This window comes from Anolis carolinensis, chromosome 4 (assembly GCF_035594765.1).
Source record: "Anolis carolinensis isolate JA03-04 chromosome 4, rAnoCar3.1.pri, whole genome shotgun sequence".
Classification (NCBI taxonomy): domain Eukaryota; kingdom Metazoa; phylum Chordata; class Lepidosauria; order Squamata; family Dactyloidae; genus Anolis; species Anolis carolinensis.
Window position 1 is genome coordinate 176631480 of NC_085844.1, and position 26858 is coordinate 176658337.

Sequence of the window (26858 nt, forward strand, 5' to 3'; positions counted from 1 at the left end):
TTTAGAGTGTGAGTTTGGGTGCCTTTTCCTGGGATGTGTTATTTGTATTTTGAAACGTTTGTGTTTTGAATGATTGCATACTTTTTGCAGTGATTTTAATTGTTTTTTAATTTAATTGTGGACATTTTTTAATTCACTGTATTTAGAAGTTACGTTGAGTCGCACTCTGGGAGAAAGGTGTCCTATAAATGAAGTCATCATCAACAATGACACAAAATTTATTTCACTAGCACATTTCTGAATTAACACCTTGCCAAAACTGGGTGTCATCAAAGTGGGAACTGGACTTCAACTCATAGGCAGCCTGTCCTCTGCTGGGATTGCCAGTACGGCTGCCAGTCATACTATCTGCCCCGTGTTGAGAGGGGGAATTGCATGAAAAAGAGCAATTGCACCTCCAGAAGTTTACAGAAGTTCATATTTGGCCTGAGAGAACGTTTGGTTTCTTTAAAAATCCAAAAAGCACTTGCCAGTCATGTATAGTTTTTTGGGAGGAGAGGACCTGTGGACACCCAGGGTGGACATAAAAATGAGTTGGAAGTAGTCTCTGGACCAGGCATGGGCAAACTTTTTTGCCTTGGGGCCACATTGTGGGTCTGACTGAGAGGGCCGGCCCAGGGGGGGGAGCAGGCACGCTCTTGGTGGGACAGGGCCTGTGAGAGGGTGGGGCTGGGTGGGGGCAGGGTAGGGCCCGGGTCATCCTCAGGTTGTCCTCCTGGCATAAGGATGGGGCTGCTTGCCCCATCCTTATGCCAGGAGGAAAACAAGAAATGTGGCAACTACCCCAATCCTCCTCCCCGATCCTCCCCCTTGATCTTTGGGCTGTCAGCATTATGCTGGGAGGGGTACGAGACAAGCGATGGCTGAGAGCACTCTGGAGGGCTCTCCACTGCTGCATGCCTTCCTCAGGCCGTCCTCTCAGCATAAGGGCAGGGCCACTTGCACCTTACTTATGATAGCAGGAGGGAGGGATATGCAGTGGGTGAGAGTGCTCCAGAGGGCTCTCAGCTGCTGTGTACCTCCCTCCCCATTCTTTCTACATAAGGATGCAGTGGGCCACCATGCCCTTATGCCAAAAGGACAGGGAAAATGAGGAGGGCCTGAGGTAAGCGCCCAAGGGGCCGCATCCGTCCCCCGGGACTTAGTTTGCCCATGCCTGCTCTGGACCCTGGGGCATGCCTGTATGCGTCTGGAGTGTCATTGAAAGCTGTGCTTCTCACAGCAAAGCCAACTTCCAGCCTAGTTTGGAGATGCATTCCTTCTCATCTTTAAAAAGTGAAACTTGCATCTTCATGTGGCCTCTTCTATCATCCTTGTAGCTTACATCTTTCATCCCATCTCCATTTCTGGATGTCTCTGATACCTAATCAAAGAACTACAAAATGGATTATGAGACAGTGAATGATTGTTAAGGTTCCTTGCCAAGGGCAACACTGAGGCACACAATTAGCATTTATGAGCTGTTCCTTTCCAGATCATTTTGGAAATCCATAACAGCATCTACAACAGGTTCAAGAAATGCATTTCAGAATGTCACTTTAACCATTTTAGGAATATGACTTTCTGCCTTAATTCAAATTGCAATGAATTTTTCAACAATGTGACAAACAATATTTGCCGCTTCAGCATGACGTGCTATAGAGCAAATAATACACACAGAGACTTGTTTGTCTCTGGGGAAGTTTCTGGAATGGTAGTCCTTGCAAAATTGGGAGCATAGCTGAGAGGTCTCGTTTAAACTGCAGAATAAGTAGGTCTATTTTGTGTCATTCCATTTTCAGAACAATTATAGTACAAACTGAAAGCAACACCCTGAGAATGTTAATTGTCCATTATGCTGCCAATTTTGTGCAAAGGACCAAAAGCTCTAAATGGCCTGATACATTATTTCATGAGGGCATAGTGGAAAATGTATTGGGATAGACCCACACACTGTGAAACTGCCATGAAATTGTATACTTCTATGTTTAGGTTAACAACAAATCATGGTTTTTTTTGAGGAAAACTCCTACCCTTAATAAATACTATGCCCAGTGTTGCTAATTGAGTGATTAACCAGTTAACTGGTTAAATTGTTTTTGGTCAGTCAACAAAAAAAATTCTAAGCAGTTTATGGTAATTTATAATCTATTTTGAACTTTCTGTGAACTGTTTAAACCTTTCTCACCCTCTGGGAAAGCATATTCCTACTTCTAAGTCTATCTTCCATAGAACAGAAATGGCACCCACTCCAACACCTTGGGGTGCTTTTAAAGAATTAACTTATGAAAACACTTTGTTTTGTTTGCTCTTTCTACTTCCCTAGTGAACACCATTTGGAATTACTAGCTCAAATATCAAGATAGTTTAGGCTAGATCAGAGGCTGGATCTTCACTGCCTTATATCCCAGGATCTGATCCCAGATTATCTGCTTTGAACTGGATTATATGAGCCCCCACCACCCCTTCCACACTGTCCCTATATCCCCATTGGGATCAGATCCTGGGATATAGGGACAGTGTGGAAGGGGCCTAAAACTGACCAGAGCAGCAAAACACTGGTTAAGCAAATAATCAGAGCACCTGAGCTTAATCCAGTCTGTGGCCAGTTAGAATAGACCTATTGAATTAATTGCCGAATTACCAACAAATACTGTTGATTCAGTGGATAATTGGAATTAACAATTGAATTCAGGATTAATAAAGAATTCAACAGGTTTATGAAGCAGATGGATAAAGCAGGGTGGCCTTTACATACCCATTAATCATGGCTGCCTTGTGTTTTATGCAAATGCATGCATGCCCACAATTAATGGTAGCAAATGAAGTGCATTGTGTCAATGTATTCAAACTGCATAATTTCAGGGTTTTAGTCATTAGATACATGCATTAGATCAGGTGGTATCCTCTACCCCCCCCCCCCCCCCCCGCCCGCTTTTAGTGGATATTTACTATGACTTCTAAATTACATTCTATGTTTTTAACATTTTAAAATTTTTGTCTCATGTATTTTAATATGTGTATGGCTTAATTCAGTGGTTCTCAACCATCCTAATGCCACAACCCCTTAATGCAGTTCCTTATGTGCTGACCCCAACCATAAAATTATTTTCGTTGCTACTTCATAACTGTAATTTTGCTACTGTTATAAATCGTAATGTAAATATGTGATATGCAGGATGTATTTTCATTCACTGGACCAAATTTGACACAAATCCCCAATACACCCAAATTTGTACTGGTGGGGTTGGGGAGGATTGGTTTTGTCATTTGGGAGTTGTAATAGCTGGGATTTATAGTCCACCTAGAATCAAAGAGCATTCTAAACTCCACCAACAATGGAATTGAACCAATCTTGGCACACAGAACTCCCATGACCAACAGAAAATACTGGAAGGGTTTGGTGGGCATTGACTTTATGTTTTGGAGTTTTAGTTCACCTACATTCAGAGAGCACCGTGAACTCAAACAATGATGGATCTGGACCAAACTTGTCATGAATACTCAATATGCCCAAATGTGAACACTGGTGGAGTTTGGGGAAAATAGACCTTGACATTTGGTAGTTGTAATTGCTAGGATTTATAGCTCACATACAATCAAAGAGCATTCTGAACTCCACTAATGACAGAATTGGGCCAAACTTCGCACACAAAATCCCCATGACCAACACAAAATACTAGAGGGATTTGGTAGAAATTGACAGTGATTTAGGAGAGATGTAGTTCACCTACATCCGGAGAGCACTGTCAACCCAAACAATGATGGATCTGGACCAAATTTGGCACAAATACCTGATACGCCGAAATTTGAATACTGGTGGGTTGGGGAGGATTGGTTTTGTCATTTGGGAGAAGGATGGGCAGAGGGATCTTCAGCCTTCTCTGCCAAAGGGGTTCCTAAAACCATCAGAAATATGTGTTTTCTTGTGGTCTTTGGTGACCCCTCTGACACCCCCTCGTGACCCCCAGGTTGAAAAATGCTGGCTTAATTGATGATGATGACGATGATGATAGTGATAATTATTTATACCCCGCTTTTTCTCTCCACAAGGAGACTATATGATTTTATGGTTGCATTTAAAATATGTTGCAATATGTAATTTTATAGATACGTTTGACTATGTTGTGTACCTCCTTGAATCGCAAGTAGAGGTGGGTAATAAATAAAAATATTTTTGTTATTGTTATTATGTGTGTTCAGGTCCCCTATCAACTTATGGCGACTCTATGAATTTCATAGAGTTGTCTTAGGCAATAAATACTCAAAGATGGTTTCATCTGAAATATAGCCTACAGCATCTGTTATTAGGTTGGCTGTTTCACATCCAACTACTAACAAGGATTGAATCTGTTTAGCTTCCAAGATCAGATCTGTTTCTTTTAGGCTATTCGGATGTGCAGGCTGTTTCACGTCCAACTACTAACAAGGACTGAACCTGCTTAGCCTTCCAAGATCAGATCCGGCTCCTTTAGGTTATTTAGATCAGGGGTCCCCAAACTAAGGCCCGGGGGCCGGATGCGGCCCTCCAAGGTCATTTACCTGGCCCCCGCCCTCAGTTTTATAATATATTTTTAAATCATTTTTAATAATATATTCTATATACAAATAATATTGATAATAATCTTATAATGTTATACAATATAATATTATTAATAATACCATATAATAATATTAATTATATGTTATATATTACATATAATATTACAGTAGTGGTATAGTTCAATATAGTAATATATAATGCTAATATTGTGCTATGCTAATAATATAATATATTGTATGTACATACAGCTGCTCTGAGTTCCCTTCGGGGTGAGAAGGGCGGGATATAAATGTAATAAATAAATGTAGTAAATGAATAAATAAATAATTTTAGACTTAGGCTCGCCCAAAGTCTGAAATGACTTGAAGTCACACAACAACAACAATCCTAATTCACTTGACTATCTCATTGGCCAGAAGCAGGCCCACACTTCCCATTGAAATCCTGATAGGTTTATGCTGGTTACAGTTGTTTTCATTTTTAAATATTGTATTGTTCTTTCATTGTTGTTGTTGTTTTGCACTACAAATAAGACACCTGCAGTATGCATAGGAATTTGTTCGTTTCCCCCCCCCAAATGATAATAATAATAATTATAATAATAATAAAACTTTATTTATACCCCACCACCATCTCCCCAATGGGGACTCGGGGCGGCTTACATGGGGCCATGCCCAAAACAATACAATATAACACAATATAAAAGAACAACACATCATAACACATAATTCGGCCCCTCATCAGTCTGAAGGATTGCGGACCGGCCCTCTGCTTTAAAAGTTTGAGGACCCCTGATTTAGATGTTCAGCATCCTCCCTTACTCCTTATGTTTGAAACAGAGAAGAAAAGATAAAGAAGATCTGTTATTTATTATTTTGACTTGTATTTTTTCTGCAAAACATTTCTTATCTAAAATGTTTAAAGCTTTCTTTTCAGAACCTTTTATGTTTTAAAGTGGTTTCTATACAGTTTTTGCAAATACAGCATTTTTTCCCCTTGGATCTTGGTACTCTAAGAAACCAGGGGAACAGATCAATGTCTGCTCCCTTACTATATACGTTAAAGAGCTCATAACATAAGAAGTAGTGGAATCAAATAGCATAAACAGATGGCTTATTACAAAGCCAGCACATCTAATTTATGATCATTTAGTGTTGCCTCCGTTAATGATTTGAGATGGGCTTTGATGGGAGAGCACATAGGTAAATGGGTAGGCATAGAGGAGATAAGGGGGAACAGTTGTACTAATTTGTTTCATATGCTGATGAAGGGTCATTTTAATGCATATGCGAGGAATTCTTTGATTTACATGTTTGGTTAGATTTCAAAAGGCAGAGAAAAAGGTATGTGGGCAGAAGGAAGGGTGGAGGCACCTTAATGAAGAAAGAAGGAGATATGCTCATTAAATCCCCTGAAATGGAAAGAAATTCACACTTGAAGTGTTACACCCTTGCCAAAAGCAGATAAACTTTTCTCTTTGATTGGTAATTACGGAATTCAAATGCTACAAAAGCGATTTTCTTTTCTTTTTAAACAGTGTATAGACCAGCCCTGGGCAAACTTGGGCCCTCCAGGTGTTTTGGACTTCAACTCCCACAATTCCTAACAGCCTAGTATAGTATAGACACAGCCCCTTTTACATTTATTAAGATAGTCTGATCCTTTCAAGAAAACTTCTATTTGTGGTACTGTAAATTATTATCTAATAGGGGAATAGAGCTGGTAAACTAAGAGGCCAGCTACTGAACCATTAAGACAAATGAATAAGTCCAGTGGCCAATTTTATCAAGTGTCAATTAAGAACAAGATACTTGAAAACCAAGAGAAGGGGTTACTCTACACTGCTAGGAAGTGTTATCTAAGGTAGTCATGGGAGGTATTATGTCCACTAGGGTCATAAAGTTCTGAAATCGTAGACATCTGGATGTTTAGAATGAGTCCCAGAATGCTGAGCGAGAGAAATTAATCCTCTTTTAGTGGCTCATATCATTATTCCAAAGAAATCATTATTGGTGAGTTTAGGGCTTCATTTTTCCATGTGAGGCTGTTTATGCGAAGCCAGAGAAGTGTCACAAGTGCTTGTTAGCTCAAGGTTGTAGTCTCCAGATCAGTTATCTAAACTTTCAGATGTATAACAAATTCCAATTTACCACAGATTTTTTATTTCAAAACTCAGGAAGCCTTAAGAGAGATGCTACATTCTGGCATATTGATCTCCCTCTACTCCTAGTCTTTGGTACACTGTTGTCCCTAAGCTCACACCACAAACACAGCCACAGACAGAGGAAAATATATCTGATTATCTTCATTTTGCTTGAAATGCTATTTATCTCTGGATCATAGAAACATTAAAAGTTAAAGCACAATAAGATTTAAGCACAATGCTAAAATAGGATGCTAAGTGTGTTCATAAGTGAGAACCTTTGAAGATGCTTGGGGAGGAAAAAGAACCTCAGGCTGTTTTCAGATATACATGGTTATTTTACCTAAGGCCAAATCAGATGTGTGGAAGTTTAATTAACAGACACTTGTCTATTCTGCTTTGAAGGGAGAGTGGGGATGTGATTAACTTGTTTCTAAATCAAAATGAGTATGCAGAGGAGAGAAGCAAAAACTTCATTTTCCTCACCTTATCATAATGTGCCCTGCTGTTTTTCACCCATGTTTACCTGTCTGCTCACTTTATGTTGGAGGTTTTCTATTAGAATATTGAAAAGGGGGGGAAACCTAAACGACAAGGTGGCAAGAAAAGATTGGGGAAGGTTGTCTCCCACCCATCCCCTTCGTTTAGTATAAAAGTTCATCACCTTGCCCTGCTTTGGTGCCAAACAGGGTGAGTGCAACCTCATTAGTCTCTTTGGCATTTAGTAAAGGTAAAGGTTTCCCCTGACGTTAAGTCCAGTCATGTCTGACTCTGGGGGTTGGTGCTCATCTCCATTTCTAAGCCGTTGTTATCCGTAGACACCTCCAAGGCTGGCATGACTGCATGGAGTGCCTTTATCTTCCCGCCAGAGCAGTACCTATTGATCTACTCACATTTGCATAGTTTCGAACTACTAGGTTGGCAGAAGCTTGGGCTAATAGCGGGCACTCATTCCGCTCCCCAGATTTGAACCTGCGACCTTTTGGTCTGCAAGTTCAGCAGCTCAGCGCTTTAACACACTGCACCACCGGCATTTAGCCTTCAGTTATATGGATGGGCCTCTAAGATACTCTTTGGACACCTAGCTACATGTTAGTACAAATGTAGTCAACTAAAGAAATCCAGAATTCGGGCATACATCTAGTCAGATTTATTTCCACTTAAACAGAGATTAATAGGCCAGTCTTTATTTGAATTACCTTCTCCAGTCTCCCTTAACTACCTCCATTTCCTTTCCCCATGGTGTTATTCTCTTAGCAACTAGTAAACTGCAGTCTATCATGGGAATAAGGCAAAACGAACACTATCTTCTTCAGCTACTACTAAAGAAAATCATGTTTTAGATGAAATACTCCTCACCCACACCAATTAAAAGAGCTATTTTCCAAGACTGAAATTTCATTTTGCATAATTTGTAAAAATGATCATTTCCCTGTGGATCTTTCAAATTACTCAAACAGGTTTTTTCCTCTTAATAACCAAGCAAATTACACACAATTAAGCATGTTCTATGGGAGTTCTTGATGAGGGTGAGAAGATGGATTTTCTTCTGGTAATCAAAGTGACCGTTAATTGCCTGTAGCTAGGACACCTGGAAACTTTAATCTGAACTGCTTCCTCCGGTTCGGCTCTAAATCAAGCATGCAGAGATGGGAGGGCAGGAGCAAGGAGTCCTGCCTAACTTTATAGCTCGGAACAGTCTCATTTGTATGTTAATGCCACATGGTGACTTCCAGATAAGTGTGTTGCTAAGGGACTTATCAGTACAACTCAGAAGTTAAGTCCCAGCATACCTCAGTGAGTATTTGGCCAGTGCATCCCTCTTACTGTGCTCAAAACACAGTGAAATTCTGAATTCTGAAATCTTCTTACACCTAAAGGGGAATTAAAGTCACAACTAGGAAAGGCCAGAAGGTAGAGTACTGTAGTTTGGATAAGCAGCCTGTAAGGTAATGCTACACACTTCATTGGTTGACCCACTCAGTTATTAAATAGTAAACCCATATTTCTAGCCTCCCCATCTGGCCTTACCACTGTTTTGTATATACTCTATTTTTGTTGTCCTTTTCCTCCAGAGTTGGCCAGTGGTTTACTCTTACTGTTTGACCAACCCGCAAGTTAAATTTGCCACCTGGCTGCTTTTAGGCTTGGAAGAGATTTTGGACCATTTTGGCCTCCCTCCTTTCATCCCTGGCCCTGTTTAGTCCAGCCTTCGTGCCAGACAACAGACATTAATTTTGCATATGTTTCAGTGAATTAACATTCATTGAAAGAACATGAGCAAATGAGCCTGTACAGAGATATGCAACTTTGGGCATGTTTCAGTGACTGCTTCTTAAGCGTCTAGTAAGGCACAACTGAAAACACTTCTCCCCTTCCTGTCATTCCTGTTGTACTCCTATACTCTTCATAGGCCTAAGGATAGCATGGGCCAAAATGATCCCTCATGGATCATAGCCCGAGGCTGTGGCGCAGATGGGAGAGCAATGAATCACTGACCAGGAGGTCATAAGTTCGAGGCCCGCTCGGAGCTATGTTTGTTGTTTGTCTTTGTCCTATGTTAAAAAGGCATTGAATGTTTGCCTGATGTGTGTAATGTGATCCGCCCTGAGTCCCCTTCGGGGTGAGAAGGGCGGAATATAAATGCTGTAAATAAATAAATAAATAAATGGATTTGTTGAGACCAGGACATCCAAGAACTGCAAGCAATGAAACTAGATTTTTCTCTGTTGAATATATTTTATAGTATTTCCAATAATCTTGAGTGTGTCGTATGTTATTTTTCCCCTCCTAATACCTTTTTCACACATTATCAGCTTCATTGGGTCCCGCAGTTCATTACTGGGAGTGTGGGAAATTCCTAGGTTGAAAAATGCATGTTATTTTGAGTGAAAAACAAAAATGAGCAATAAAATGTGGTTCATCCTGAACAAATAGTGGATCTAACTGGTCAGCGAGCTTAATTGTTGCTTTGTGTCTAAATGGAGGCATCAGACTAGATCAGAGGATTATGAGTATTAAAAGCATATTGAAATTCAAGCCATGAAAATGAATGTTACTGGCATTTTTTATGAAAGAGATTTGGGATGAGGGTGGCTCCCCATAGACTAAAAATGTGAAAAAGAAGCTCTATTGAAGGGTTGATAATAGTGTGACCTTTCAAATGTTGTTATATGACAACTCTCAGCCTTTTGCAACATTGGCTGTGCTGATTTAGGACTGTTGAGAGTGGCAGCCCAACAACAGCTGGATGGTCTTATGGTTCCTCCTACCACTTTTCTGTTTGATAACTTTCAGCTAACTCATCTCTTTTGTTCTTCTCTGTAGTCTGTTCGGCCAGCGAGTTCCAATGCAGCAACAAGACCTGTATAGCCACAATCTTTGTGTGTGACGGTGATGATGACTGTGGTGATGGAAGTGATGAGAGAAAATGCCCTCCCCTCACATGCAACCCCAACGAGTTTCAGTGCAACAACAGCCAGTGCATCCCACAGATCTGGGTCTGTGACAACCACCCTGATTGTGAAGACCAGTCGGATGAGCTCATGGAAAAGTGCGGCCATAAAACCAAGCCACCAGTTACGAGCACTTGTGCAGCTCATGAGTTCCAGTGTGGCAATGGTGAATGCATCCATCTGAACTGGAAGTGCGATGGAGATGAGGACTGCAAGGACAAGTCAGATGAGCAGGATTGCCGTGAGTATCTAAAGAGAATGGGACAGAAACTGTGAGCAATCATTCATCCTAGAAAAGATAGACTTGGCTGCCAGGCATTGAGCATATTTTCTTGCTTCTCCTGAATTCAGTGGCTGCATATGATTTAGAACTTGGAAAACTAATTTTAGACTAAACTTCCAGAATCCTCCAGCCAAAATGTCCACTACTCTGTAGAAACTATAGTTCTAGCTAAAACCTTTGCTAGCTGTTGTATATACAATAGGATACTTGGTAATATGTTCAATTGACTGGCTAATTAATCCTCCCAAGACTATCCATAAAAGCACATTTTTCAGTCTACTTTTCTGTCTGTGAATCTACACCATACCAAAGAACACATTCCCTGGAGCTGAAGAAGCTATCTGTCCTATAAAAAAAGATTGAAGTTCTGCTTGTGTAAGTCGTCGAGTCGTTAAAGGCCCCAAGTTACTGAATAATGGATTTCCTTTCAGCTACGTTTGTGCTCTTTCACACATAGCCACAGAGTTGGGGAATGTTTCATCCATTTTTCAGATGCTAAATAGCATAAGCTGGTCATTCACCCAAGGACCGCGAAAGAGAGAAGGAAATGGAGAAAATGTTTCACTGAAATATTTATAATTGCAACATGGAAATGAAATGAATTATTAATGCTACAACTACATGTAACCAGAATGTCTAAAAAACTGTCACCAGCAACAGGTAGACAGTTCTTGTATATGGAGACTGAATCTTTTCAGATCTTGCTAGGAAGCTTCCTGCAATTTGCATACCAAATGATGAGGAATAATTAAATAGCATGTGAATTTATCAAATGCACTACACTCATAAATTTAAAGGAAAATCTCAGTATTCATACACTGGAGATGTATTGCTCATTTGCTTTTCTACATGTGCACATTCAAGTTATCTGTCAACTTTTGGCAATCTCATCCATTTCATAATACTTTGTGCTTTTCTTGCATGGTAGAGGGTTGGACTAGATGGCCCACATGGTCTCTTCCAACTCTATTATTTTATGATTTGATGATAAGGTTTTCTTAGGCAAGAAATGCTCCAAGGTGGTTTACCATTGCCATCCTCTGAAATATAGCTTATAGTACCTGATATCCCTTAACAATTTCCACATCCAGGCCAGAACCAGCTTAGCCTTCAAGATCAGACAGGATTTATTGCTTTCCAGTTATCTATTGCTCATACCAGGAACAAAATATAACTCTGGATTGAAGTCTCCCTTTCATACATTATGACAGATTCCCAGTCTTTGGACACTTTGGCACTGTATGCTCATATAGTGGCAAAAGATCCAGTGTAAAACAGTCCAACGTTCTGTTCTATGACTTTCTAATTTTAGATAGTGTGTTCAGAAGCTACAGGTATGCCATGCAATAACTTATCCAGCACAAGGCATTTTGATGACCAGGACGAAAATACATTTGAAGTTGATTTTGACATACACCACAAAATGAGATATATGCTTAATTCCCCTCCTCTACTTTGCCCTCCATTTGTATGTCTTAATTCAGTTTATCCTGACTTCTTAAGATGTAATTTTCTTTGATTTAGCTGGGAATCACTGGTGTGGGCATTCCCTACAAATTTAGATATCAAAACATATTTTGATCCAAAGTTGATGTCCTGGTTCACAGAGTATACTCAAATCAGAGAACATAACTGGTTCAGCAAAACAGGAAATGTTGAGTTAAAAGAGCATGAGATGGGGGTGAGAATGATATGGTTGCACAGAATTATTACATCTGAGAAAACACATTGGGTTTTTCCTTCCTCAGAAAAATGCTGATGAAGAAGTGCATTCCAATGTAGCATGTTTTATTGTGCAAAGTTCAAAATGTTCTCTTACTAGTTACTCTAAGCAGAAGAATATTCTGATATCCCTCAGTCATTGATGAATCTGCTCATATTTTAGTCTGAGGTTTGGGAGAGGGGATACACTTTGGATAGCTGCTTTAAAGTTCAAACCAATACCCTAAAAAGATTCACTGACACAAAAACTACCTGCCACTGGCAAATAGCAGACCTGTTATCCTTTTGGATCTAGAACACAAAAACACCAACATTTGAACATCACTTTGTCATTGTACTTCGCATAAGAGAAATACATCAGCAATTTAAAACAAATCTGTACCAAGGCCAATATATATCACTTGTTGTCATAAGAATTTTAAAGGAATGAAATCTGCATTCAGGCTGAACATTAACAGTGACAATGAGTGAAAATCTTTTGGCAGATAGAAAAGACAAGATGGGCAAAAAAGGAAAAAGAAATAAAAGGTTTTATTAAGAAAAGTCATTTATAGCAGTTGATTTTTCTTGATATTGATATACAGGTAATATATTTTCAATCACCGGTAATGTCTTGTGCTTAGGCAATCACAACTTATGTCCCAAAAGTAAGCAGATATAATTTGCTTAGGACACCAGAAAAAGACTGCTGATCTAAACAGGTAGTATTGAGCTAGAAACATTCAAGATAAGGCAAATATTTCTGACTTGAGTATTCATATAAATACTTATAAAATAGGGAATGAGAATCATACAGCTCTCCAAGTCTTTGTCAGACTGCAACTCCCAGCAGCTCTAGCCGGCTTGACCCATAGTGAGAGGTTATGGGAGTCCTGTCCAACCACATGTTGAGGATACATGATTTCCATCTCTGCTTTAATGACATGAAGCACTTACAGGTCTGTGGAAAACCAGCATGGGGAGTATTTCAGGGAGGAACGGATGGAGCGAGATTAGATTGATTAGTATAAGTATTTGGAAGCAACCCTGTACAAATGCAAACCTAATAGTTTCCATTTGTGTTACAAGCTCCCAAGTGTGATTTTGGATTAATTGCTCCAAATGTGTCCATCTGTTGTATTATACTAGTTGGCATCTGATGTTGTAAGCAGTTTGATGGGTGGATTTCACTATATGACAGAACATGAGTACAAACTAGCCTCTGAATCCTTCTAGTATTCACATTTCTTGTTGGCATTTGTGTTGAATAACCCCATGGTGTCCCATCCTCTTACGTTCTCAGCTTACTATACTCTGTATAATGAATTGTGTTTCCAAATTTCTCTGTTGTATTCCCATTTTATAGTGTTGGTGAATTGATACTGTCACACCTCTGTTTCCATGTGCAAGTACTAAGCAGAATTTTATCCTTTTATGTCCGGTCCCCATCAATGGTTTCATGTGAACATGCTAAATATTTTCTTAGCACTGAGAGGCTTTTGTGGAAAGATAAAAAACAAGTTTGGTTCCATGACCACTTGGATCCCCAGGTGGGAAGAGTAAAAATATTGTTTTCATTGGTTTAGTGCCATTAATGTTACTAGACTGTAGTAGTTTAAGTTGAAGTAGGCTGTGGTTTGACAGTTTGCCACTTTGGAAAGCATGATTTAAAATTGTCGTTGTTGTTATTGACAGTTGGTCTCCTTAAAACAAGGGAATAAAATAGAAATCCCAAAAATATGGGAGGCATTCCAAACAAATTCTCATGTTGTAACATAAGTATATTATTGTATCTCCATGTGGGAGTTGTAGAGGGATCTTGTTAGCAGAAATGGGAAATGTTACCTATTTGAAATATAACTCCCAGAGATACTCAGTTAACATAGTTGCTGGCCATATTGATTCCGGGCCTCTACAGTCCAAAAAGTAACTTTTCCAAATTTTGCTTTTTAGAATCTGCTGAGGTGGAAGCCTTGCTTCACTCATGCATCTACCTTTCAGTGAATACTGTAATCTACACATATGCATTTGTACATGTGATACTGTTTAAAGGCTTTGATGAGATACAAATTGCAACAAATATATAAAGCTTTATGCCAGCATTCTGTTTGCTGAAGCATGGCTCACCACAGAGATCTGGGGTCCCTGTAGTGTGTTTGTCCTGCATGATGAATTACATTAGTGCCATATTAAGTGGTGCATTCTGGTACCTGCTATGTTCTTGCTCGTTGCCTCCAGGGTATATTGTAGAGCCATAATTCTGCTGTTGAGGACAGTTTGTTAAATTGTCAGGGCGACTTTGCTGTGAGATTCTTGGATCACACGTGTTGTATTGCACTAGCTAGTCAAGGGCAGTGATTTTCTGTCATTTAGAGTGAGGAGGCAATTCCCCGAGGGTTGGGGAGTGACGAAGGGAACAGTCAAATCAATGTTTTCAGGGAGGCTGCAGCAATTGTACAGTTCGAAATTTTGCTGTGAAGTAGATATTTTGCTTCACCTGAAGTCTTCAGTGTGTTTTCCTGACATCTGGGATGTGTTCCTAAGCAAATGGGCTTGGAATAAAATAGATGGAAGGCAACTAGGATGGAAAAGGATATCCAAATGGTAGGAGAAAGTGTTATTAGCAGGATCTGTCATCCCCAAATAGCAGACTTATGAAGTGTAAACATAATTTATCTGAAACCTGGATTATCAATGAGTAATTCCCGAGATCAGCAGTCACCATTGTTCAGTCTAACTCACCAGACGGGATGGTTTTGAGGATGAAAAATAAAATGGTCACCCCCAACCTTCCCAGAGGCCCTGAAAGCAACCCTGGTGATTATTTAACCTCATAGGCGTATCCAAACACACAACAGCTCATAAAGCTTCTTTCTATTCCTTTGTTTTCCAGCCCTGGTGACCTGCAGCCCCGATGAATTCCAGTGTGGCGATGGGACTTGTATCCATGGAGCCAAACAATGCAACAAAGTCCATGACTGTCCAGACAACAGTGATGAAGCTGGCTGTGTTAATGGTATGCATGACCGCACCTTCATCCTGAGTACAAAGTGTGGAAGAAATCATTACTCAAAAAAACTTGGATGTTAGGGACAGCATCCAGTCAATTTCCCAGAGCTAGTGTATGATTGCTCCTTATAGTGAACTTATAGAATGCTCCATCAAGGATGTTTCTGCAGGGAAATCCTAGAGCTTTAACAAGCATTGCTCTTCTCATACGTTGCCACTAAATATCTCATCGCTTAACTCCCATCTCATTTCTTTTAAATTACACCAGTCCTGCATGCTAATGTTCTATCTTCATTTTCATGTGCTTAATCTAACTTCAGCTGCTTTCCCTTCCTTGCCTGACACAACAGAAGCGGCGTGCGAGAGTCCCAACAAGTTTCAGTGTAAGAGTGGAGAGTGCATAGAGGAAGTCAAGGTGTGCGATTCACACAGGGACTGCAGGGACTGGTCTGATGAACCTCTAAAAGCATGTGGTACAGTACACCCTTCTTATTTCTACCTCTATGTTTTTAACAATCCCTCTCATTCACTATGTGCTTAGGATGCTAGGAAATGAGAAGACCTGATTGTTATCATATCTCTGGGAGTCAAAGGAAATAGTATCTAATTTCATGAGTTGGAGATTTTGCCTCATTCCAAGTCAGTGGTTCTCAACCTGGGGTCCCCAGATGTTTTTGGCCTTCAACTCCCAGAAATCCTAGCAGCTGGTAAACTGGCTGGGATTTCTGGGAGTTGTGGGCCAAAAACATCTGGAAACCGCAGGTTGAGAACCACTGTTCTAAGTGGAATTCCTCCTCCGCTGGGAAATCAATCCATTCTTATTCCGAGAGGTTTGATGGCATCACAGGATCAGAATTTCCTTGGTCACCTGACCTCCTCTGATAGTTCGTACTAGTGATTGTAAGGTATAAGGGTTACTTTGTGTGCTTTCATAGAATCATAGAGTTGGAAGAGACCACAAGGGCCATCAAGTCCAACCCCCTGCCATGCAGTAACACACAATCAAAGCAGCCCAACAAATGACCATCCAACCTTTGCTTAAAATCTTTCAGAGAAAAAGCTTCCACCACACTCCGAGTCAGCGTATTCCATTGCAGAACAGCTCTTACTATCAGGAAATTCTTCCTAATATTCAGGTGGAATCCCTTTTCCTGTCATTTGAATCAATTTCTCCATGTCCTAGTCTCCAGAGCATCAGAAAACAAGCTTGCACCCTCTTCAGTGTGAGATATCTATTGGAGATGTTCATACAAGCACACACTGTAGAATTGATAGGACACTATAGTGCCAACAGTGTTAGGAGCATATCCTCTTTGCTGTCCAGACCACATATTGTATTATATACTGTGCAAGAATGCACAGTTCTAGGCATGGTATATGTGCATGAAGTACACCATCTGTAAAGAGTCAGAAATGCAGTGGGACACCAACATGATCATCCACAATACATGCAGCTTGATCAGTCACAGGCGAATCACCCATTCTTTCTGTGTGAGACTGTTGTGGCCTGGGTAAGTGTAAGTAAGTAAGTAAAACTTTATTTATATACCGCCCTCTCTCCCCGAAGGGACTCAGCGCAGTTTAAAAAAAGGTAAAGGTTTCCCCTGATATTAAGTCCAGTCGTGTCCAACTCTGGGGGTTGGTGCTCATCTCCATTTCTAAGCCGAAGAGCCAGCATTGTCTGTAGACACCTCCAAGGTCATGTGGCCGGCATGACTGCATAGAAACAGCAACATACATTACAAGCAACACAATACACACACTATTAAACAAAATTAAAGACCTATACAACTTGTAAAACAGTGAAGACCATAAGAAACAATCACAACAAGTGCTTCAATGAGGCTGCGCAAATTAGCCAAATTTCCTACTACTGCATTTTAATTTCACTCAGCAAAGTGTGTTTATAAGAAAACTATTATCAATGAAATATCTATAGATAATTCCCATAAAATGTGTCATGTTCATGATACGTCATAACCCTCAAGATAATTGAAAATATATTGTCAAAGGTTTTCACAGCAGGAATCACTGGGGTGTTGTGTGGTTATTGCTATGGCCATGTTCTCCTGACGTTTTGCCTGCATCTGTGACTGGCATCTTCAGAGGATCCTCTGAAGAAATGCTGCTAGGACACGGCCATACAGCCCAGTAACCACATAACACCCCATTAAAAATGCTTTTAAGTCACTGATTTTTTGTAAATGTGCATGGCCTGGAAGTCCATTCTAAAATAGCTTACTTATCTACAGCAGCCAAAATATATTGATTGAAGGATATCCAGAAAAAATGCTCTTGCTTTTTTGGTGTGTTTCCTCATCAGTCAGTGGTCTTGAATTGAGTATAGTGATTTCTTTCAAACACAAAGTGTATGGAAACTCCAGGAGCTGAGTGAGTGTATGAGCCCGTTCTAGGAAGATCAAACACAGCAATTTTCATTGATGTGAACATGACTGAAGTGTTACATTGTCGAATATGCTCTTGGGCGTCAACAGAATTTGACTCTTTTGCTTTGAATACTTTTGCAAGAAAAAGGTCAAACAGTTTTAAGGAGAGGTATTTCATTAGTATCTGACTAAGTATCCTAAAGGCAACAGAGTCTGTGTGATCTTGGAAACCAAGCAGGGTAGACCCTGGTTAGAACTTGTGAGACTGCCAAAAAAAAAAAAAACAGGTGCTGTAGGCTTCATTTTAGAAGAAGAAAATTGCAAAATCATTTCCCACTAAACCTTATGAAATTCATGGGACCATCATATGTCGACAGGTTATTTAAATGCATATACACATAAATATTTCATTCATTGGGATTTTGCCATCATGACTGGCTAGAACAATCATGGACAAATTTCAGCCCTCGAGGTGTTTTGAACTTCAACTTCCACAATTCCTAATACAGTAGAGTCTCACTAATCCAAGCCTCGCTTATCCAAGCCTCTGGATAATCCAAGCCATTTTGGTAGTCAATGTTTTCAATATATCGTGATATTTTGGTGCTAAATTTGTAAATACAGTAATTACAACATAACATTACTGTGTATTGAACTACTTTTTCTATCAAATTTGTTGCATAACATGATGTTTTGGTGCTTAATTTGTAAAATCATAACCTAATTTGATGTTTAATAGGCTTTTCCTTAATCCCTCCTTATTATCCAAGATATTCGCTTATCCAAGCTTCTGCCGGCCCGTTTAGCTTGGATAAGTGAGACTCTACTGTAGTTGGTAAGCTGGCTGGGATTTCTGGTAGTTGAAGTCCAAAACACCTGGAGGACAGAAGTTTGTGCATCACTGGCTAGAACCATGTAGCCAGTATTCCTACCAGAAATCCCAGCCAGTTACCAGCTGTTAGGATTTCTGGGAGTTGAAGGCCAAAACATCTGGGGACTCACAGGTTGAGAACCACTGCATTATAGGGTTTTTACTGTGTCTTTAACAAACAATGAGGTACCACACACATGGGCTAAATAGGTGGAGTGTCTTCTTCCCCCTCACCCCCAAAAAAACTCCCCTGGCTTCAATTTCCTTCCTGGATTCAGTTGAAGCTGTTGATTTTGAGTTTTTAAGGGGTTTAGTCACTATGGTCTAGGTTGACTTAAGCAGGATAAGCTGAATTTCCTTGGGAAATATGAAGTAGTTCAGTTATTTACAGTATAAACAACAATCACTTCCACCTCCCTGAATTGGGTGAGAAAGCTGTAGGAAACATAAGATTAGATTTTCCATGAAAGGATTTGTGTACAGACTCAAATTCTGGTGCTGAATAGGAATCCCTTGGCTGAATATGTAAATCTGTTTATCTGCGTGAACCGCTAATTTGCACCTGTCTTGGATTGTTAGCGCTCCAATGAGAACTAGAATTCCAGTGAAAGCTGTGCTGCATAAACCTGGCCATACATACTTGTGCCGTAAAGCCCCATTGAAAACAAGAATAACTATTAATGTGGAAAACTGTCCTTTGGCTTTCAACCGCCTTCAGTAGTCTTTTGAGTTTGCATATAGCCTAACTGGCTCATGTAGGGAAAGTCACTAGCAAAAGTAATCCGAATAATGAGCAACAGCCAGCAAACACCAGTATAATATAGGCAGCTATTCTGGTCTTTGTGTTGTGCTGTTAATACTATGTTGAAATTTCTGCTTGGAATTAGTGAGCACGCTTCACCAGGCTGGTAGAGAAGTGTTTTTTTTCCAGTGACTGGGGTGTTCTGGGAGCTATAGTTAAAATTTATATTTGATTTCCATTTGTTAATTTTTTTCTTCTGAAGTTAATTTCTCACCTGCTACAGTAGATAGAGGCATAGAATAAGGCAGAGTGATAGAGAGGGAAGCATACCATCAGCCTTTCTCTTATGTTATTAAATGCAGGCTGTGATTCAACTGTACAGCATATCTCACACCAGAAGGGAAACATTGTTCCTCAGTTTGTGTAGGTTAATTGAAATGGCAAATGAAATGTTGTTTCCAGCATTGATATGACCTCCTTCAACCCCATCAGCAGTTTAGAGTTTCCAGGATAATATTGTACAGGATTTTCAATCTCATGTTCTGCCAGTGGGAGAACAAATGGTCCATACTTTCCCTCCAGAGCTGGTTTCCCTTGTTTGGCTTATAAGAGACTTAAACTGAGGCTTGGAAACAAAATAATCACTGCATGTATTTAGTTAACTCGCTTGCTATCAAGAACTTCCATCCTGCCCTTGAGTAAAAATAAACCTTTAAAACACAGCAATGAAAACGATGTGGCACAAGAAAGAAAAGAAATGGAAATTAAATTGAAGTTTTGTTAGTAGGTCTTCTTAAGAAAATTCCAATGACTGCTCCAAGGGAAAGAGATGTAAATGTGGTGTTTCTACTGGGAAATACCATTATACCTGGAGATTGTTTTTATTGATACCTGGGAGCCAGTGAAGACATTTGTTGCTTTAACGTTTTAAAAGACGACAAGCTGGGGTTTTAGGACTACATGGCTATCTAGAGTAAATAACCCTTCTCTCTTTTCTAGGGGTGAACGAATGTGCTCTCAATAATGGTGGTTGCTCCCACACATGCAGAGATTTGAAGATTGGCTACACATGTGAATGTCCTCAAGGATACAAGCTTCTGGACAAGAAAACGTGTGGAGGTAATTTGCATGGAAATAGCAGCCCTTTTGTGTTCTACAGCAGAGGCAAATAATTACAGTTGCTTCAGGCTGACTCTTTGTCCTCTTGATCGACTGATGTAACATTACTGATTATGTTTCAACTGTCCTCCTCAGACATAGATGAATGCGAAAATACGGATGCTTGCAGTCAGATCTGCATTAACTACAAGGGGGATTATAAATGTGAATGCTATGAGGGTTACGAGATGGATACCCTGTCCAAAAACTGCAAAGCTGTAGGTAAGGAAATCTATTGTGTATAATCTGTGGAAAATGTTATCTTTAGAAGGCTATTAGGTTTGAGAATCAGAAAAAGTGACAAAAGAGAAACAGCCATTCCCAAATGGATGGAGCTGCAACAGTGACAGTATGTTCATGAGTAAATATTATCCTAATTAGACAAAGGTGGTATTTAATTTCAGCCATCTACGATCTGAAAGGGATCAAAAAAGGAGATTATTTATAGGTGTTAGTAAAAATAATTCACTGTGGGGAAACACTACCAAAACAAGCAATCTATGAAAAGTAATTACTACAAAGTTCAGGAATTAAACATCAGACTTGGGGCCAACTCTATTCCCACCTGGCTTCCTAAACACCACCTTGGAGTTCCCCAGACAGACAACTCAGCTTCCCTCTACACAGTTATTTTGTGATTTCTCAACTTTTGTATGTTTTTCCCTTTTTTCAATGTTGTTGAATCTCTTAAGTCTTCAGTACAAGCAGAAAGCGCTTTAAGCAAAAAAAAAAAAAGTTCTAGAATATTTGCCATTAGTTCTACTAACCAGTGGAATGCAACCTGCAGAACTTTGCTGAAACTGAATTCAACCCTCAGGCTAAATGAGGCTCCCTGCGTTGTTCCACAGCTGGTTTAGTTGTCTTCATCTTCTTTGCAAAGAGGCAGGCATTCTGGAAGGAATGCAAACCATTCCATTTGGACTAATTTCCAAGTTACAGGTTTTCAGAAACAGGAGCTGTGCAAAGCTTGAAAACACAATGTAAGTGTGTGCGCGCCTTCAAGTTCCCTGTCAACTTAAGGCAACACCATGAATTTCAGAGGGTTTTCTTAGGCAGGAAATACAGCCGTTTTTGCTAGTTTCTTCCTTTGAAATATACCTACCTAGTATTTTGAGTAAAGAATTACCAAGAATCATACTTACCAAACTCAGAATTTGTAAAGAGTATTTGCAAGATTTAAATTTTTTAGTGTGGCGTTTTAGCCTTTTTTCAAGCCAGATAAATAGAAGCATTATTTGGGTGCTGTGCCTAAACTGGAAACAGGGACACCTTTAGAAGGCATTCCCCAATGAATAAAAGGAGCTTCTACAGGCTTCATTTGAGTCTGAGTTGACATATCTGTATGATTCATTCAGATAACCCAAATAAAGCAAGGATTCTAGTAGTGGGACGGTTTATACTACAATTCAGAAGAGGACACATAGAACATATGTCAGAGGGGGTGTTTTTGTTCTGATATGGATACCTGATTCCCTCTTAGGGTATATCTACATTGTAAAATGAATGCAGATTGACACCACTTTAACTGCCACGACTCAGTGCTATGGAATCATGATAGTTGTAGTTTTACAAGATCACTAGGCTTCTCTGCCCAAGAGTGCTGGTGCTTCCCCAAACTACAAATCCCAGAATTCCATAGCATTAAGCCAAATAACTTGTGCAATAAACAAACAGATATGGATTGACGTTATGACTATAGGAACAGCCTGGTTTATGCTTGTGGATTATGTGATCAATTATGATTGTATGGTTTTTAAAAATGTTTTAATTGTTTTACTTGTATTCTATTATTTTTAAATGTCTTTTTAATGTTGTATTGTTTTCAAGGCATCAAATAGCTGCCTTTTATGTAACACTGCCTTGAGTCTCCTTTGGGGTAGAGAAAGGCAAGATAGTAATTATCGTAAATGAATAAATAAATAAATGATTGTTAAAATGATGTGAAACTGCATTAATTCTACAGTGTAAATTCACTCTTAAAGTCTGAACACTGCTGTAATCTAGCTTTCATCGCACTTTCATTTCCATTTGAGATGGCCTATTGTATCTGCTGTAACTGAATCTTTATTCTTTACTGTATGGTTTGATTCTACCTTGCATTTAGCCTCTGGACTTACATTTCATTTGCTATTTGTTTTGTGGTTTCAAGTTGCTTTTGACTTATGGCTACCTGAAAACAAACTTGTCAGGGAGGTTTCTTGGCAAGCTTTGGTCAGAGGGGGTTGCTGTCTGAGGCTGAAGAGAGCATCCCTTTTTAAAAAGCATTCTCAGCACTACTTTAATCCACATGGAAGAAACATCTTCAGTTTATTTTTAATAGCTGGGTAGAATAAGAATTAACACAACTTCTTCCCAGGTTTTTCATGGTCATACGTAATCTGTACATTTCAAAATAAGGGGTCTTTTCATAGTAATTTACCTGGATTTTAGTAGAGTGATATATTAATTAGAGGAGATTCTGAACTGACTTGCAGCCTGCATCCTCAGTATGCAGATGAGCAAGGGGTTTCTCACTCAGCCAAGTTATTGTGAAGTAATGTGTGAATTGTCATTCATTTATAGCCAATATGACTGTGATGTGCTGGCAAATACAACAGTTGCTGTAGGACTTTCCTGTTCTGGTAGTCAGTTTGAAGGAATTGCAAAGCTGCTGTTTGCCTTCAAGCTCAGGGTTGTCTTTAAAATAAAGCAATAAGAAATGAAATCTAACTCTGAAACGAAGAACCATGCTGTTCCCTAAGCTGCTTAGAAATGAAAGTGACTTGCTGCTTCTCTCCTGTGGCAGGAAAGAGCCCGTATCTGATTTTCACAAACCGTCATGAAGTGCGCAAGATTGACTTGGTGAAAAGGGACTACTCCCGCATCATCCCCATGCTGAAGAACGTGGTTGCTTTGGATGTGGAGGTGGCAACAAACAGAATCTATTGGTGTGATTTGTTCTACAGGAAGATATACAGGTGGGGAGATGTCACTTGGCTGACTGAGTGGCTATGTCTGGGGCTCACGTTTTGGGAGTTAAGATTTGACTTTGGCTGTTACGGTTGAGTAAGAAGGCCAAGTTCTCAGCTAGCAAATGAAATTGTCATTTGGCAAATCAGTTGACTAAAGAAGACTATATGATACAGCAATTTCCCTGTAGGTCTGTCAAAACCCACTGCCCTTGATAATGCGTCTATTGGACACGTGTATCTTTGGGCCAAGATGTCCTGATACATATGCTGAGACTGAATTTAATTTTGTAGAGGAATGGCACTTACTTTTTGCAGCAAGGGTAGCTATCTCTCTCTTACCTTTAGGTCTGAATACTGTTGCCCTTGAAACTGCCCCAGGTTCTCTATGTACAGACAGTGACAGGCAGGCTTCCTGTGAGCTATGAGCTAGAAAGGGTGCCTTTTGGAAATACAGTCTCAAACTAAAGTTTTTTCCAACTTTGACCAGGTAATTACACTTAAGCAGCCAGGAAGGAGTGAAAGGATATTTTGGAACCTTACCAAAAATAAAAAAGAAATAGAAAACTAGGGGCCAGGTGGCTTACCTATCAGCTGTGTACCTTGCAAATTGTATAAAGGATCTGCCCATTAACACCTGAGAATAATTTAATGTGCCATTTCTCCTAAAGCTTCTTGGCAGCCAATATCTTTCAGGCTTAAGAGCTACACATCTGTTATAGTTGAGAATTTATTTTCCCCATCACTGCCAACTGTGACAGTCTTGCCCTGAGCCTTAGAGCTATACTAGCAGGTTGGTGTTTTGTTCATTTTTATCATTGAGCTGCAGCTTGAGAGGTATAGGGAAGAGACTGCTGTTTCCACTGTGGGAGGTTATTCCATCTACTTTTGACATCGTCCTGCTTGGGAAATGTTATTGGGCATTTGATGAAGAGTTAGAGGGAGCTTCTCATTCCTGAGTCTACGTTTCTTGTGGGAATTTGTTGTGGAGTAAGGTTGTATTTGAATTCGAGGGTTTTTAGTTTTGAATATTGTGATTTAATTTGTTCAGTTGTACTTTATTATGTTGTTTAAATTTTTATGAACCATCTTTAGAGAGCCATAACAGCATAACATGAAGCATAGCACTAGTATCATTTAGACATGTCAGGGAATATGGTATGAGCACCTAATTAGTGTTATTTTCCCTAGAAGCACGTAGTCCAGCATAGGAAAGAGTAGATCATGGATCATATGTAGCCCATAAGCCCCACTTTATGACCCACATTCTCCCACAATTATTTAAAATTTTGAACTGTGTTTTACCTGAAAACAGCCAAGAGCCATGCACAAATCCACCTTGCATTCACTCATTTCTAAAAGATTGCAATATCCTCAAAATACAAAAAAGGGGGAGAGTTAAAATCAAATTAATCAAAATAGCAAACAGAAGACATATTGTGTTGCTTTTGGCCCTGCCTCATTGGGAAATTTCTTACCCCTATTTTACAGGACGGGGTGGGGAGATGTTTAGTACTGATTCTGAAGTGTGTGCCCATGAGACATTTCCCATCTTCACTTATCGGAATGTGTACAAGCAACAAAACATATGTGCTATAAGCAATTCGAAGCAACTATTTCATCACTTACTAGAAATGAGTTATCCTGTAGTACAGCCCCATAGCAATTTCTCTCTAACAAGTGTTAACATGTCATGTCTTCTGCTCCAGCATTGTTTCTGCTACTACAGATTTATGATCATGATCTGAAAAGAAAGTAATTGAAAAGTGTCAAGATTCCATACTAATCTGGTGTCATGTGAAACATTCAGGTGTCAAAAGACTCGGGACTTTCTACATACATCCACCCATGCAAATTTGCTCAGCTTTGATCATTCCAGAATAGATAGAGTATCATATCCTCCTCAAATGGGCAGGTAGTGCTGTGTTGGAAGCAGAGCCCAGTGGATGATCAAACAACAGGGCTAATAATAAAATACTGGTGATGATAATCTGTGTGTTTTGGAGGCATAAGGTGTTTATACTCTGTTCTTTCCCCAGCACAAAGTTCTCATAGCACCTGACAAGTACAAGGACCAAATGAAAACATCCAATAATTGCATTAAAATAGTATGTCTCTAATCCTTCAGAGTGTGTATTTCATAAGTCTTTCAGCACCTTCTACAGCCTAAATTGACCTGTTCTCTCCAAATTGTAGATGAAAGTCTGAGGCCTCATCTACATGGCCATATAATGCAGCTTCAGAATACAGTTTAACTGCATTATATGGCAGTGTAGATCAGGGCCCAAGAAGGTCATTTGCTTATAAAGGTAAAGGTTTTCCCTGACATTAAGTCCAGCCATGTCCAACTCTGGGAATTGGTGCTCATCTCCATTTCTAAGCTGAAGAACTGGCGTTGTCTGTAGACACCTCCTAGGTCATGTGGCTGGCATGACTGCATGGAGTGCCATAACCTTCCCTCCAAAGCAATATTTATTGATCTACTCACATTTGCATGTTGTCTGCTTGGTTGGCAGAAGCTGGGGCTAACAACGGGAGCACACCCCACTCCCTGGATTCAAGCCTACCGACTTTTCTGTCAGCAAGTTCAGCAACTCAACCCACTGTGCCACCAGGGGCTCCATTTGTTTGTGGTCAGCTAGTAATGAATTTGTAACTAAAGTCAAAGCCAAACCAGGGAGTTGTTAGTAAATAGTGTTTTGTTTGGTTTTTGGTTTTTGTTTTTTTGGGATGAATGTTGTGCTTGCATTCCTTCCTTTGATTCTCCTCTTTTCCCCCACCAATAGTTAACATCTTTTACTAACCAGACCCATTCACTCTACTCCTCTTCTCTCTCACCAAGTCCTTTGGCATGTGAGGACCACTTGAAGAGGAAATGATGTTTGCCCTTTTGTAGTACTTCATGATCATATCTTCCTTGCCAGATTCTTGCTGCTTGCCTCCTGCAAATGTTTTAGGAAGAGAGAGAAAAACTGTCCCTTTGTTTCACAGCATGTGGTGAGAAAGGGAAGTTACCTTCCATCCCACAATTTCGGTTTTTTTGAGAACACACGAAAGGAGGGAGCCCAGCAAGAAGAAAGAAGTTATGAATCTCTTCCCCTCCCCATCTCTCCATGGAGAAAAGAAAAGGCTGTTTGGCCTTTGAGATTCTGCATTGGGCCCATTGGGATTCTGCAGGAAACACACAGCAAGACACCACTGGCATAAATAATACATTTAAAAAATAAAGTATTTCTGCAAAAATAAAATTTCCATGATAGTGGCCACCTTTTCTTATTTTTTTCAAAGAAGAAATGGTCTCATTCCTGCCATGAGCCTAGCTTTTGCAAAAAGTGCTCAGGTGTGCCTTCTGTCCCTCCTGTAATAAATAAGTAAACAAACAAACAGGATTCGAAATCAAATACTATTTTCTGTGGAGGAGGAGAAGAGAGAAAGGAAAGGTGGTTTTTCTCGCTTCCTGCTCAGTACTTTCTACAAAAAAATAAGTTGTTCTTGGAAGAGGAAAAAGAGTTGGCTCTCCACAAGCAGGGCTCTTGGTGAAATCTCAGGTCCTCGCCAGATGGATGACAGACAAACATCTAAAACAAGGAACTAGACAAAATAATACTTGTAATGTTTGTTAAAAACTATTTCTAGGAA

The 26858-nt window shown here is 39.8% G+C and overlaps 1 protein-coding gene and 2 long non-coding RNA genes across 7 annotated transcripts in view; 1 reads left to right on the forward strand and 2 right to left on the reverse strand.

Annotated features, from left to right (window-relative positions):
* Nucleotides 1-26858, forward strand: part of lrp8 (LDL receptor related protein 8) — a 239221-nt gene that overhangs the window by 192750 nt on the left and 19613 nt on the right. For 3 of the 5 annotated variants that reach the window (XM_003220314.4, XM_008109593.3, XM_062978296.1), the window contains 6 exons: nucleotides 9993-10361; nucleotides 14998-15120; nucleotides 15464-15586; nucleotides 20113-20232; nucleotides 20368-20493; nucleotides 23057-23228. In XM_003220314.4, coding sequence (XP_003220362.2) covers nucleotides 9993-10361; nucleotides 14998-15120; nucleotides 15464-15586; nucleotides 20113-20232; nucleotides 20368-20493; nucleotides 23057-23228 — 1033 coding nt within the window. The remainder of the gene's footprint in view (nucleotides 1-9992; nucleotides 10362-14997; nucleotides 15121-15463; nucleotides 15587-20112; nucleotides 20233-20367; nucleotides 20494-23056; nucleotides 23229-26858) is intronic. The other 2 variants (XM_008109592.3, XM_062978297.1) reach the window with 1 other exon arrangement.
* Nucleotides 12638-17780, reverse strand: LOC134298372 (uncharacterized). Its single transcript, XR_010005411.1, has 2 exons — nucleotides 17356-17780; nucleotides 12638-16829 (listed from the first exon to the last, which is right to left on the reverse strand). It is a non-coding gene; the product is annotated as an uncharacterized LOC134298372 (long non-coding RNA).
* LOC107982801 (uncharacterized) lies at nucleotides 23119-26410 on the reverse strand. The gene is made up of 2 exons (XR_001730245.2): nucleotides 26024-26410; nucleotides 23119-24963 (listed from the first exon to the last, which is right to left on the reverse strand). It is a non-coding gene; the product is annotated as an uncharacterized LOC107982801 (long non-coding RNA).